Here is a 15,450-nt window from a genome sequence, read left to right as displayed (position 1 = left end):
GTCTTCTGCATGAACTGACTCCCTAATGGCCTTTTTGCAGGTTGATATCAACAGGCCATGGCAGCGCCTTTTGGAAAGGGTGGAGAATGCCGTGAGCACACTCGTAAGGGACAGTCTTCTCCTGGCAGAACTTTGTGCAGATGATGCTGAACTCGTGCTGCGTGCTTGGAGCAATTTCATCCTGAATTACAAACCCAAATCTCTGGGGGAAGGAGGTGGAAGTGTTACAGCTGAATTAGTGAGCAAACTGGAGGGAATACTTGTACTTACCCAGAGACTAAACAACAAAATAAATTCTTACACAAAGGCAGGTATGTATGGTGGGCAGTTGGAAGCACTGAAATTCTCCTGTACTGAGCTACTCAATGTATGATGCAATACAAGCTCTTACCTTGTATTCCTAAGAAAGGGAACTTGGATACGCTATTCTTGCATTTGTACTTGGAAGCACTGATAGCTGTACTTCACATATGTCAGCAGAATAATGTATGAGTTGGTTTTTCTTCTTTTTTTTAATCATTGTTTAAAATAAGGCATTAATACTCATCAAATTTCATCTAAAGAGGGAGAAGGGATGCAGAAAAGTACCTGTTTAGGGAGTAAAGTGTCGATCTGTTTTATATTTCTTTGTGCTTGCAAACCTTTTCTGTTCACATGGATTTTGCCCATGGGAGGCTACTGAAGAGCTGGAGCCTCTGCTGTTATGTTCCCCTAAAAAGTAGGAAGCATATATGTTTATTAGCAAAATAACTACTATTTTTCTCGAATGGAACTGGAAGCTACTTTGTTGATGTAAGTCTCAGTGTAAGATGTATTTCCTTTCAGAGTTTGCTCACCTGGTAGAAGAGTTCCGACGTTTCAAGCTGCAGCAGGCCCAGGCTGCTGACTGCAACAGCCATGGCACTTTTGAATGGGTGGATGGGATGTTGGTTCAGGCCCTGCAATCTGGAGACTGGCTGTTAATGGACAATGTTAATTTCTGCAAGTAAGAGATTTTAGTGGCCTTGTTTCAGTGAATATTTTGACCTCCCCAACTGACTTTGCCTCTTACTGTGTGGTTCACAACTGAGTATTTTGCATTTGATAATACAGAGGAGCAATAAATTAGATTTTCTGGAAGAGTATCTTCCTTCTCAGACAGCTTAGCACTTGATTGTTTTCCTGTTTGTCTTTTGCTCAAGATGGGTACCATTTTGATTTCAGAGGAGAAAGGGATCAAATTGGTACCTTTTTATGACCACATGGCTTTGTTTTGAATGTAGCCCATCTGTGCTGGACCGCTTGAATGCTTTGCTTGAACCAGGAGGTGTTCTGACCATGAGTGAGAGAGGTGTCATAGATGGCACAATTCCTACAATAACTCCTCATCCAAACTTCAGGTACTTTGCATTTCTGCTTTTTTTTTTTTCAAGGTTTTTTTTCCCTTTATCAAATAGGTTTAGAATAAAGGTGTCATCAGTGAGCCGGTCTTTTGGTATTTTGAATGCTGTTCAGTTTGCCATGTAGTGTAGTGACACTGTCTAGCAAGAAAGAAAACTGCACTGTGGTGAGAATATAAAAGAGAGGTTAAGAGGCTTTGCTTTATATCCCTGTTGCAACACAAACTATTACACTGGAAAATTCATAGCAGTGTGCCTCTGCCTTGATTTTGCATTTCTAATTTAGGATTTCAGCACTTCCCTGTCTCACTGTAATGAAGTTGATGATACATGCATTGAGGATGGTGAAGTCTTTAGATGTGCTGGTTATGAAAGCTGATATATGGGCATAATAATTTTCTTCACAGCTTTTTCCAACCCATCTATAAATTTCAGTTTCCTGCAGTGACAGAACTTAAAAAAACCCCAACAAACCACCCAAACAGACAGTCTATTCTCTCAGACCTGAAGTAGTCTCTGGGGAAGATGGGAGGAGAACATAACAGGATTCTGTGTAATTCCTACCTTTTATAAATCCATAACAAGGATATTGGGACTGATACTCTCTGGCTCCTCTGAATTGGAAACATTTTTGACTTCTCAGAAACCTGTTTTCACTGCTTTGTGTCTCAGAAGTACTTTTTCCTCCTTGCTTTTAAGAGGTGTCTATTGATAGTATTAACTGCTTGGATGTTGGATACTTTGGTTTTTAAATAGCACAGATTTATTTGAAGCTGTTGCTAAGACTTTTAAAAGCCTTTATAGCTCAGAGGCATAGTTTAACTTCTCTTTGTAAGTGGGCAAATGATAAAACAGTCATAACTCAGATAATAATGAGTTGAAAGTCATGCAGAATATCTGTGTCTAATTGCAAAGTATAACTATTCATACAGATTTCTCATTTAAATTCAGTAGCTGTCTCTGGCTTTCTAGATATCGTGTCCCCATTTTTATGAAGATGAATTTACTTTATGGAGAAGCAGATTTGGTAGTTCCAGATAGTTTAAGGACCTAAGTTACATCTTTAGAATTTAAGGCAGTTGAAATGGATGATTGTTGTAGGTCCCTATCAACTTGAATTATTCTTTTCTAATATCCAACAGGCTCTTCCTTTCTATGGATCCAGTTCATGGGGAAATATCCAGAGCCATGCGGAATCGTGGTATTGAAATTTATGTTCCTGGGGAGACTGATGGAAATGTATTGGACAGTCTGGATTTGAAGTTACTCCTGCATGGTTTGGGTTTAGTTGGAGATAGTGTCTGTGATGCACTTCTGGCTGTGCATTCAGAAACCAAGGCAGCAATAGCAGGTAAAAAAAATCTTCTAGGTGTTTTTTAGCAATGTGGGCTCATTACATATATATGGATGAAGTCGTCGGTATTAAACCCTGGTTATTTTATTGTGTTATGTGCTGATATAAGTAAGCACATAAAACTATAATCAGGTAGTTTTGGATTGGTTTTTTGCCTTCCCAGGAAGTAGGCCCAAGTCATGAAAAAGTGGTAACTACAGTGCTTTGTTACAGAGACCTCAGACTCTGGTGCTAGTCTGTTGTCCCTTGTTATAGGGAAGGCAGTGTATGTAAGTGAAAATCAGCAAAAGAGAGGGGTTGCACAAGTTCTTCTTTGCAGCTGAGTTTCATTCATCTCAGCTGTTTGATGTCTTATTTTGAGCTGGTCATCTGTTATTTACAATCTTGTCAGATTTTCTTATCAACCTTGGGAAGAATCCACTCAGCTTTCAGGATAGGAGGATATATTTGTTTTGTATCATGACACCTAAAGTGGTGTTTGTCAGATTAAAGGGTTGACAGTTGCTAAACATTCACATCACCCTAATTGCTGTGAATCTTTCAGGTTCTGTGTCATCGTTGTCACCTTTGCTTCAGGCTGCTGTATTAATTGTGCAGCAAATACAAAGAGGCCTTGGATTAGCAAAGTCTTTTTACAGAGCCTGTTGGGAAGTTTATGGCCGCTCACAACAACTGCAGATTAATCAAAAGGTAAAAGTCCTGTATTTGAAAGCTTTTCTTAGATAACTAGATAAGTGAAAAATGTAACTGCATGAGGCTAGTATTTGAGATCCTGTTTCCTACATGCCTGTGCAAGAGATTGATGGAGATGGTGCTCTTGGAGAGATGAACCAAACAGTACCCTGTTTGGACTCTGAGGCTTGTAGTTTGTAACAGCTTCAGCTGGGATATTGGGATATTCATACTGATGGAGCTGTAGCCCATAACACTGTGCACACTGTCATCTGTGGACACATTCACTTCCTGTTTGAAACTGTATAGTGTGTTATTTCACTTCTGGTAGGAATGTATTGGTACTTTCATTGTGTATGTTATATAGTGTTTGTAGAAGATTTGGTCTATAATAACTTAATAATAAATACATGTAATGAAAATGTTTCCTGAGCCGTTGTGCTTGAATGCATGTTACATGTTTGAATATGACTCTAAGCTGCTTTTTGGTTGTTTGTTGTAGCTTGTGTTAGAATTGGTTACGAGGCATGCTTCCTCTCTGGCTTCCCCTGACACTTGGGGTGAGTCCTTGCTAGCAGTGGGATTGTGGCCAGACTCGCTGCCTTCGGGTCTGTTTGCAGCTGAAGACTCGCTCCTTTCCACAGTCCAGCAGGATGGACAGGTCCTGATGTACTGTCTGCACAGACTAAACCTCAGAAACTGCAGGTAGGCAGGAAACCTTTTTTTTTTTTTTTTTGTCTAGTAAATAAGAAACAATACATGTGAACTATTCATTGTTTATTGCAAAATTCTGTGTTTATCAAATTGTGCAGGTAGAGACTGTGATTGTCATGCACTGTAACTGTGTTCCTGTTACCTTTCCATACAACCACTGCAAGTGAAAGTTTAATTATTTACTGCTTTATTCTTAAATCTTCAAAATACGTTCAAAAGACTTGTCTCTTTGATCTTCAATAAGTGCATTTGACTCATTTTGAGAGATGTTAGGAGTAAGCATTTAGCAGAAAATGTGAATGCAAACACTGGGTTTAGTAGGTAATAAGAGCCCCAAAATCTCTTCCTTCAGTTTCCTTCTAAGCTTTAAAAAAACCTGAGCATTGAACTACTTTAAAGTATACTAATGATTCTCTGGATTTCCTGTTTTCATGTAATCGATTATTCATCAGTAATTTTAGGTCCAGTAGTTTCAGATAAAAGCACAAATTTCCTTCTTCAGACAGAACTGTCTGAAAGAAGCAGAGGCCCATGTGCAGGGGGTATATAAAATAATTTTTTTTAGTGGTTTCTTGTGCAATATAGCTGTTAATTTTTACAACACTGGGGCAAAAACTTCCTTCCTGCCTTCTCTGCTTAGTAGCCTACTCTGGACAGGTACTGTAGTTTGCTTCCAGTGAAAGAACAAGCTGTAGAAGTTGCTACTAAGATACAATGTTAAAATTGTGAAACCTTAGCAACATGCTGTGTTGTTTGCTATTTTGTTTGTTTGTTTGTTTTTAATCAATGACACTTACTTTCCTGTCTTTTTTAATTTAACTTTGCATATCATTCTGGTGCACAAATCAATTAGAATTTCTCAGTGAAATTCTGTGCATATTCACCTGGGGTAGTGCATGAATTTTTGGCAACAGTGAGCTCCTAACAGTAGACACCCCCAATGGATTTGAAATTGAAAAGTGGTTTTAAAGCTAAATAATGGAGGAAAGATCATTGCATTGCTACACTGTCATAGGTTAGCAAGCATAGTCCCGGAAGGGACGTCCTTGCTAAGGGGTGCTTGCAGTTTCCTCTGGGAACTGATAGAACCTATCAGCTGGCCAGTTTGAATATGGACAATTCTCTAAGCCACTTAAAGTTGTGATCACCTCTGTGATCCACATTTAAGAATAGGCAAACTCCCCCTCCAATCTCTCTCTCGTTTCCGGCGCTGGCACAGGTGGCTGCGGGCCCCGTGTGGGGGCCAGCGGGCCCGGCCAGGCCCTGCTTGGGCCAGGCCGGGCCGGGCCACGGCCATCCTGGAGCCGATGGACCTGTTCCAGCCGTGGAACCCCCCCCCCCCACTGCCTTGCCGTGGGCAGCCGGAGCGGCTCGACTCTCCCCCCTCTCCACTGCGATAAGAGAAATTCAACATTCCAGCTGCAAAGCTGCAAGGCCGAGGTGAGAGTAACCCTTTTATTGCTGTGAAGAGCTGAAAACCTGAGGGAAGAGAGAGAGGAGATGCTTAAAGCTGAAATTCTGTTGTGAAGCTATGATATATCAGAGTATCCTGTTGTAATTTCATGAAGATATGGGGGGTGGAGTGTTCAACTCGTGAGCAAAAGCACCTGCGCTGAGATAGGCAGATGCTGACGCAGCTGTAATTTCATGAGAAGTTTGGACAGGGAGAGATGAACCAGATGAGGACTTTTGCTCCAAACGGGAAAGGAGAAAACCTCAGTCCCTAGAGATGCTCCCAGAGATAGTCCTAACGATGAAGATGATGAAGACCCTTTGCTCCCAGGGAAGGAGAAGGGCCTCTGTTTTTGTTTCTGAACGGCTCAACCTTAAAATTGTACCCCAAAAAACTTCAAGAGTGGACCCTCGAAAGCAGTTGCGGGAAAAGCTGCAAGTCGGGGGAAAGGACTCACACGCAGGCAGAGAGACTCCTCTTCCTAAATGGACTGAACAATATTTGGAAGTGGGCGGCTGTCTCGTTGTGATAATGTTTTCATAGCATGAGCAAGAAGAGACTTCTCTTTCTAAATGGACTGAACAAGGTTATTATGGAAGTGGTAACAGACTGAACATCTTAAGGGTTGTCTTTTTACATTGTCAGTGGGAGAAGGGAGGAAGGTGGGGGGAGGAGGAGAGTTCTGAAGGTGGTATAATTTTTTTTTTTCTTCTTTTAGGTCTGTTAATAAACTTCTTTATATTCTTTCAAGTTTGGTGCCTGTTTTGCATTTCTCCTAATTCTTATCTCACAGCAGATAAACAGTAATGAGTATTTTGGACCAAACCACTACACTAAATTGGTGTTTCTGCCCGGTTACAAACCGAACCCGCGACATACACTGATGCCTAAAGATGGTTGCAAAATATATTCTTTCCTGGATCTGGCAGTTCAAGCCCTTCATTGCTGGATTTCTTTGTGTTTCAGGACATTACCAGTGACTCTGCAAGATCTTAAGAAAGTTATGCAGTCCACTAATCCCGAGAGTCTCAAGTTCAGTGCTGTTGAGATTGATGCAAACTGGATGGACAAAATGGAAGTTCTCCAGGCTTCAGTGAAGTTGTTCATAGAAAAGGCGACCAATCAAGATTGGAAATTAAGAGTTAAATGGCTTAACTCCTTAGCCAAAAATCTGCCACAGGTGCTTGGTATGTAATAATTTGTTTGGTCTAAAGGCTGACTTGTTAAGTTTTTGCAAATCATAAGTGTTGTATGAAAACATCCAGACCATTCAAATTATCTGAGTTATGGAGACTCTCAACTATCCACACTAATTCAAGGGCATGGATGCTCCAGGGAGGGATAGAAACAGGTTGTGCATGTTAGGGAAATAAGGAGACTTTGGGCTAAGCATTATCCTTTATTATTCAAACGTGGGTAACTTGTGCCGCTTCTGAATTAGTTATTTTTGGATGGCTCTTGGTCTGTGTAAGCAAATACACCTTTTCACTTTTTTTTTAGTGATAGTGAAAGCAGTCAAATGCCTTCTGTGTATTTGGTATTAAAATACAAATGCTTAGAAAGCCAAGAAACTGTAGAACTGAGATTTCCTGAAGCAATGTTGTCTGAACATTCAGGATAATAGCTGAGATGAGCTATTCATTTAATTACAGTATTAATCTCATTAAACTCCTGGAGCATTTAGGCAGGCACTAGTCCAAGTAATTTACCCATTTAGCTTTCTTCTGTGGTCTGAAATCTCAGACTATGTTGTCCCTATATTAATGGGATTGCTTCCCCTTTATTTTGCTGTCTTTTCAGGCAGGTAGGTTTGCAAAGTAGAAAATACCTAAAAAATTACTTTTAATGAAAAGTATGCTTTTTTTTTAAATTGTAAAGAAAATACCCTCTCCCCCCCCCCACAACAGATGTGTTGAGAGGAAGATTTGAAGCTATAAACTCAAGGATTTTCACAAACCATATATTTAATAGCATACATGTAGTATCACCAGTTCAACTAGACCTCCTTGCTGGATTTATGTCGTCAGCCATGACATTCTGGTGCTTTTAAGACCTTTTGGAGCTAATACAAAATACAACCAACCAGCATATCCAGAGTGCATGCACAGATTTGATTCAATCTGCTTGTGCTGGCTCAGTTGAAGTTATCTTTCTTGATTTTTACTAAATGCTCTTCTGTGCCCATGTTCTCCCCTCTTCACCTGCAGATTCAGTGCGAATTCAGCTGGAAGCAGGTGCTGTAGCCCTTGGTTGTTTTTATGCCAGTCCTCTCTCATCTGGAGTCAGTAACATGATCAAGTTGCTACAGCCAACTATGACAGGTACTTCTGAAAAAGATGGATGTAAGACATTGCTTCCTTTATTTGTTCTCTGAACACACTGCAACCCTTCTTAGGAAATGTATGTAACAAAACACTCAATTCTAAATATATGTTGCTTCTGTCATAAAAGAAAGTACAACGAAGAAATTAAAACAAAAAAATCAATTACAACAAATACAAACATTCTTGCTGTCTAGAACAGCAAGTATGACAATTAAATGCATTCATCCTATTCAAGTTAGATATGAGTGCTCTGCCCATGAGTCCTGGCTGTGTATCCGTGACTCAGATGTATTCCTACAGCTCAGGGTGATGTTCTGAAGAGTGATTCAAATATTCACTGCCTTTCTGACTTGATAGATTAGGCACCCTGGTCTTTTTTCCCCAAGATTTGTGTTAGTCCATCTGAAACCCCTGTTTTGGCCTATAATTTTCCCTTGGTGTTTTGTGGGGGCTCAGGCCTGTGGCTTCATTTCCAAGCTTGTTAGGTGCATGGAAACTACATACAGTGACACTGGACCTTTTATGGATGATCCTGGGTATATTGCTTGGAATGTGAGCTGGACTTGAGTTTCCAAGCTGTGTTTGGGTGCTCTAACCCCTGTTTTAATTTATTGTCAGTGTTCTGTTTTCCAGAACCTGCAGTCAGTTTTAATGCTTTTCTGTTTGGATATCTGGAGTGAGAGAGTTTGACTGCCTTCTTCTTAGGCTGCTTCTTTATTTCCCTAATGTTCTTGTATAGGCAGGGGGATCAAGAAAAGAACTGAGTAATGTTTCACTGCTGTCCCGTCTTGTCTGCCTTTCCAGATGAACATGTGATGCCTCTGGACCCAAGATGGAACATGCAGTTTTTGGAAATCATTAGAAATTCAATGAGCTTTGATACAGAAATGAAACACACAGACCAGCTTCTTATCCTTTTGAAGTCTGCAGCAAATCGGTGGGTTACAAAAAAACCCTTTAAAGAGTGCCCAGTGCCTGTAACCAGTGCTGAGTAAACCTTTGTGGTGTCTGCCACGTGTGTTTTTAGGTTTTGATAGATGTGATCTAAAATAATACCACGCAGAGGTTTTGTACAGGTATTTAAATTCTTTGCTTCTGTTTTCTGTAGATGCATATTAAACACAATCACTTAATATAGGGAGCAGAGCTCCCGGCATTCCATACATGGTGCAGTACTTCAAGGACAAATCAGAATGTTGGGATAAAGCATTAAAGAGGCAGAAGCAGCAGTGTGAAATCTCTGAAAAAGCTGAAATAGTTGCCCTGCTTTTGCATGTGGACTGTTTTTCCTAACAAGATGAAAAAGGACATAGATTCTGGAGTTAAAGTGTAAGGAAGCAGCTGCTCACATATCCCAGAGGCCATGGTGTTGCACCTCTTAAGTAGCTCACTGGTTTTTCCTTCTTGGTGAAGTCAGGAGTCTGCTCCTTGTGAAGCTTGCTTCTACAGAAACCATATTCAAGCAATTATCTGTTGCAATTTTCTGCACCTGGTTCTTCTTCCATAATACAGTGAATACATTATGTCACTTTGTAGTTCAAATGTCATGTTGTAGCTCACCGTTGTCATAAGGCTAAGGATTTAAAGCAGTACTGGATTGGTAACAACTTTATTTTTACTTCAGGGCAGTGTTATTTCTTGACCGAGAAAAAAGAAGTTACATTGAGAAGAATTTGATTGCCAGCAAGAAGCCAAGAAACAGTGTCTTAAGAATGTCTCTAGATTTCCACAAAAGTGGGTTGATTTTTGCTGTTCCTTTTGGTTCTGTAGTCAATTTGAGATATGGTTAATTTGCATTGTTATGAAATGTATACTTTAAACATGGTGTGCAAAGAAAGAATATGTGAATGTAAAGCAATCAGATGAGGACTAGTGTGGTATCTAACACATTCTTCTTAAATTAGATATACCTTAGGCTACACTATTTATGTCCCACCTCTATGAGGTAATGAGTGGATATGATTTCTCTCTTAATTAACCAAACTTTAGGATAACAGTGGAGAGAAATTGGAATAACATTCTGTCTTTAGCTAATATGAATAACCAAGTTCTTCAGATTATGTAAGTAGGAAGTTTTACTTCTAAAACAAAGGGTAAGATTTAGTGATGAGGTTAGTGTGCTGCATAGAAGCAATTGATCAAGGAATCCCTCATAATGGTTTTTTTTAATATGTGTATAAAATGCAAAGAGGTAATAGAGAATTGTGCAAATAATGAAGGACTACTTATATTGCTTAATTTCTTGGATCTTTTCCAAGGCTGTGGGTTTTTTTTCTCAATTATAGAGAGGTTCTAGTGATCAGAAGTTGACCCTTATGTGTCATGTGATGTGGCTGGAATATTCAGTCCCTCCCTTTCTTTTCCTCTTCCCCAAACCTCAGATCCAGGGAGTTACAACTGTCTTCCTCATGGAATCGTGGTCAACCTTGCTGCTTTCTTTGAACTTTGGGATGCATTTGCACTTCACTGGGTGAAGTCTAATCAGGTGGCCTTAAGTGACAATGACATGCATGATGTGAGTAGACTTTCCATAGTACATTTAGGGTTAAGTGAAATGTGATTGTGTGCAGAACACTAGTTTCAGGGACCATGAAATAAACAGCAGTGCTTCTGTCTGTATTCAGAATATGCCTAACAGCAGGCAAATGATCATGTTTGTTTCAGTAGCTGTATTTGTGCCCTCTAATACCTGCTTAGGATGGCATGAACTGTGCTGTAGAAGTGGCTGTTTGATGATAAAGGGAGTATCCATTTCTATTTGTGATAAGAATATCTGAACCCTGACAACTGACATACAGGTCACAGGGGTGGTTCACTCCTCCCTCTCCCTTTTCAGACCATGAATATAATTTTGCTGAAATCTTGACATTGTAGACTTGGTGCAGGGATTGTTTGGTTTTGGCTGGTGTAGTTCCACCTGCCAGTGTGGTGTTTTTAGAGAGCCTGCAGTTGAGTCCTGGTTGTGTAGCACTAAATACAAAGCATTGTGGGACTCTAAGTTAATATATGGTGATGGTTTTGCTTTTTCTCTTGCTTGAACCACGCAGTATTGTGTAACCTGCAGCAGTGGTAACACTGTAACCTCCTTGGCTTGTTGCTAGATTTTCTACTGCTTGCTGTGGCGGGACCGGTTCTGGGCAGTGTCTGACACTGTCACGGTGGATTCGCCAGGGTTGTCACTTCTGGCTCTGCACTGGCACTGGGTTATGAAACACCTAATTGACAGAATTCCTCAGATGCTTATTGGATCAGACCAGAACAAGTGAGTGGCTTTGTTTGGTGGTTTTTGATTTGTTTCTGTTACATGGCTGTATAAATTACTCTTTTCTTTAGTGTTACAGCTAACATTGTTTGGATTAGTGTCCCAAGTCATGTTCCATTAGTGATGCAAATAACAATGTATTAAGTAGCTGTTCATTTTTAAAATTTGTGTTTCCTAGCACTGTGCGTCTGCGTGCTCGAATGATCATCTAGAAATTTTACCCCCTTAGTGAAATGATGAGAGAGAGACTTTCCTATGCATCCTTTTGCCTTGTTTCTCAAACTTCCGTTAACTGTGTGGGCTTTTCTTCCCTCTGCCCCTCCCTTTTTTTTGTTTTTTCTCTACAAGGATTTCCAGAGAAATTCAATCTGTTCCACAGCAGATTCAGAGCTGCTTGGTCAATCCTTCTGGTATTTCAGCCAATATGAAGATACTACAGAAGTCTCTAGGAAGACCCCTTCCTTTTAAGGTATCAATACTCTGCTCTGCAAAAGATTTGTATTTCCAGCAATGTCCAGATAGGCTTTAATGTATTTACAGCACTTGCTTTCCAGGACAGCAAAAACACATTTCTTTTGTGTTTGTTAGATTGATTAAAAGAAAGTTTCAGCATATGTTAATGTACATCTCTTTTGAGAAATACATCAGTTATCCAGATAACATTTCTACTATGAATTATGATATGTATAGAAAATATTTGTTTAATACAGAGGGATGCCTTTGCATTCATGTTGGTGACCAGTAGTTAGACCTAGGTTTTTATTACCTTATCTCTCAAGGATACTCAGCTATCAAAAAATGCACGTGGTTTACATAGTGAGACTTTGAAGAACATTCAGTGCTTACTGAGAATTTGGAGAGATCCAAATGTATTTAAGCATCCAGATGTATCTAATGTATCTAAACATCCAAATGTATTTAAATTGCAGGTGTAAACTGCAATTTCTTTTAAGTCACAGTAGATCCTGAGGGGTTTTTTTTATCATTTTGTGTATTTATCGCCCTTGATCTAGGTAAGTTGCCATGTTGAAGTATTATTTGTCTGCATAATATATGTAGTTTCTTTATGAAGGGAAAAAACTCTAACTTGACAAGGAGGAATTGTGGTCACCTGTTTCAATTTCTGTCTTCCTGCTGTATTGAATCAGTCTACTAAAAGATTATTGTTAAGCTGTTGTTGCAGGCTGGTTTATATATACGTGTACTTTAGTTGTGTGCACGTGAATTCAAAATCTTAGTTTTAACTGCAGTCCCAAATCTTGTTTGTGGTTTTGTTAGTGCTGCTGAAACAAATTGTCCTTTTCACGTTTCCAGGATAAACTGGGCATGGAATGTTTTTCTCAGTTAAAAGCTCTCAGCAAAGCACTGAACACCTTGGAGCTAAGATTGGCCTTTGGAGAAAGTAGGTGGCAGGAAAAAATGTGCTGTGTGAAAATCGCTGCCACAGGAGTAAAGATGAAGAAAGCATTGCTGCAAGCTGATGGCCTGATAATAAGAGCCAATCATTTAGAAGATGTTAGTCTGGGTAGGTAACACTTGGTAAGAGCCCAGCAGGATGGTTTCTGCTATCTCCATTCTTTCATACACAGATGGAAAGGGTGTTAGATGTTCACTGACAAGAAACATAGTACGTGCATTTATGTGCCTTTTATATTCTGTCAAACAGATCAACTACAGATATTTCTGAAAGCTCTACATTCACAACTGAAAGCAGAAGGAGTCACATACAGTTATTCAGAAGAAAGGCTTCCTGAAAACACCATCTCCAACCAGTTAGACGCTGCCTTGCTGAATCAGCTCTGCAGTCAGGTTCAGCTGTGGCCTGCAATGGAATACATAGGGGTGCTCTGGCAGTACAAACTGACAGCAGATTGGCTGGCCAAGGCTTGTGCAAGAAGGTAAGAAGAAGGCTGGAGAAAGAAATCCTTTATTTCTTTCATGAGATTCAGAATCCCTAGCTAGAAGCTGTAACTTTGGTGCTTTACATCTGCATGTAAATCTGTGTGTATGTATTTGTAATCTATATACACCTGTGTGCATGTGCATATATATCTGTGCAGCACACAAATACATGGGGTATTAGGAATCAACAGAAGATGTTTATCACCAGATTGCAGGGGGCTACTGCAGAAAGACTAAACTAGACCTGGAAATGAAGGAAGTAAACTAGCATGCATGCTTCCTTTTGTGTAAACTATACATTCATAGAATCAGTTTAAATTAATAGTTAATTTAAGAAGTGTTTGTGTTGTTTCAAGGGGCCAAGTGTATTTATTTTTAGTCTGGTTTACCATTCCTTAAAAGAAAGCTATTCATTTATGGACTTCAGTGAAAGCTAATTTTTGTGTAATGAGACTCTTAGAATCATTGGTTCACTCTTGAATTCAGCAAAGTTCTGAATTTTCACAAAAGCTATAAAGCTAGAAAACAGTTTCTCCCCAAATGCTTTGTATGGTTTGCTCAACATGGAGCTTATAGCTACAGGACATTCCACTTTTCCCCCTTTTTCTTGTGTTTAGATTTTGTCAACTTTGAAGGATTCAAGTGTTTTGAGTAGTATTTGCTTGTTCTTCTCCAACATTTGAAATGCTGTCATTTTAACCTTTCGGTGACTTTGCTTGCCATCTCAATTTGTTTTACTGTCCAAATGATTTGTTTCATGTGCCCTGCTTAAGCATTGCTTAGGTTGTATTTTTTTTACCTGCTACAGGAATAACTGCAGTCAAGAATTAAGCATATGTTCAGATCTAGCTCAGTTTATAGCTTTTTCCCTGAAGTTGACACCAGCTGCTTCTCACCAGCTCTCTGGACTGTGGCACTTGTTACACCTTAATGAAGTAAGGATAAGTTTTATTTTAATTTAATTAAATCAGATCTTTAATTAATCTTGCAGAAGTTTTCAAAGGTTCTTCAAAATACATATATCACTAAGATTTTTGACATGCAGTTTTTCTGCCTCTGCCTGACAAAAACTGTTCCTTCTTTTAACAAGAAAGGTTATTAAGTGTGAGCCTTGAGAAAATGTAATTAAAACACAATGTTGAAAGATAAAATACAACAAAGTCTTAAATAACATCGTTCTGTATGATTTAGTTTGGTAGTATTGTTCCATACATGCATCTGTGACCTAGTGGAAAACAGGAAATTGTTTAGATGGCAGGTGCCAGCTTGGTTGTATCTATGTGTTCAAAGTAACTTTACACTGAAAAATGCTTTCCTCTATTCCCATGTCCCTTTAGATCTGTTGCAAATCAAACAGACTGATAAAACTACTTCATGCATTTTCTGTAGAACGTTTAATAACTCTGGTTAATATTTATGATACAATGGTTGTGTTCCCACAAAGCGAAGTAAGGCACAAGTTCAGATTAAATGCTTCAGAGCAGAGTTTTGGATGGCTTTACCTGTTTCATGCCTCTGCACCCTCGTGTATCGTAACAAAAGGTTGCGCAGTCATAGACTAGAGGCTGTATTCTAACAACTTGCTCTGTAAACATGCTGCATATTTCACAGACAGGAGACAGTGCTGACATCAGGAAGCGTACTCTGTGTTGAGGAGATGCAAGGAAATACTATGTGAATTTGAAAGGATCTTGGAGAATATCTTGTACTGTCCCTACTGAGAAACACAATCATGCTTTCTTTGTACATGTGTGTGCTTAATTCTCTTTTGCTCCCTGTACATTAGTCTCACCTCTAGGTTCTTGTTTCTCCTTAGATATCCCCTGAAGAAATGTCTCTTCTGTCATCTCAGCTAGTTAATGCTGTGTTAGCATCCTTTTGGAGCAGTACTTTCACTATGGACCCAGACTACTGGTTGACTTGGAGGCCACTGCCTGCAACAGAGGAAAACAGCTTCTCTAAATCCCATGTGAACCGTTCTATGAAGGTTTGTCTCTTCTGACCTAATCGAATTCTAGGCTGAATGCTCTTGTTGACTAATTCAGCAGTTTTCTAAAGCCATTGTAAGTTCTGTCATAGTCAGTGCAAGTTGCATCTGAACAATCTAACTCTTAATCTCTTAATTTAGGGCCCAGGCATTTTGACCCGAGCTGTTTTCTCAAAGTGCTTCTTTGAAATTCTAACTAGCAGTAGCAAGACAAGCCAGTGGGATGTGAGTGGGCTTCCTGTCCTGTCATCATCCCATGTAACACTGGGAGAATGGATGGAGAGAGCACAGCAGCTTCACAGAGTCAGCACAGCGCTGTGGACCAACCTGGCTGTCTCTTCAATAGCAGATTTTAGGTATTAAGACCTCTCTTCCACATATAAGTTATTTAAATCAAGCATAT

The 15,450-nt window shown here is 39.6% G+C and overlaps 1 protein-coding gene across 2 annotated transcripts in view; it reads left to right on the top strand.

Moving 5' to 3' along the window:
* Positions 1-15,450, top strand: part of MDN1 (midasin AAA ATPase 1) — a 94,766-nt gene that overhangs the window by 43,963 nt on the left and 35,353 nt on the right. For both annotated transcript variants that reach the window (XM_042016514.1, XM_042016513.1), the window contains exons 43-60: positions 41-311; positions 826-985; positions 1,263-1,379; positions 2,522-2,730; positions 3,278-3,423; positions 3,908-4,110; positions 6,539-6,759; positions 7,780-7,893; positions 8,701-8,833; positions 9,521-9,630; positions 10,278-10,411; positions 10,998-11,158; positions 11,507-11,627; positions 12,473-12,683; positions 12,825-13,056; positions 13,869-13,995; positions 14,877-15,047; positions 15,189-15,403. In XM_042016514.1, coding sequence (XP_041872448.1) covers positions 41-311; positions 826-985; positions 1,263-1,379; positions 2,522-2,730; positions 3,278-3,423; positions 3,908-4,110; positions 6,539-6,759; positions 7,780-7,893; positions 8,701-8,833; positions 9,521-9,630; positions 10,278-10,411; positions 10,998-11,158; positions 11,507-11,627; positions 12,473-12,683; positions 12,825-13,056; positions 13,869-13,995; positions 14,877-15,047; positions 15,189-15,403 — 3,056 coding nt within the window. The remainder of the gene's footprint in view (positions 1-40; positions 312-825; positions 986-1,262; positions 1,380-2,521; positions 2,731-3,277; positions 3,424-3,907; positions 4,111-6,538; positions 6,760-7,779; positions 7,894-8,700; positions 8,834-9,520; positions 9,631-10,277; positions 10,412-10,997; positions 11,159-11,506; positions 11,628-12,472; positions 12,684-12,824; positions 13,057-13,868; positions 13,996-14,876; positions 15,048-15,188; positions 15,404-15,450) is intronic.

This window comes from Corvus kubaryi, unplaced genomic scaffold (genome assembly GCF_017639235.1).
Source record: "Corvus kubaryi isolate FWS band 111438036 unplaced genomic scaffold, C.kubaryi_AGA036_p1.0 split3-73, whole genome shotgun sequence".
Taxonomy (NCBI): Eukaryota; Metazoa; Chordata; class Aves; order Passeriformes; family Corvidae; genus Corvus; species Corvus kubaryi.
This window is presented reverse-complemented; position numbering and strand designations above follow the sequence as displayed.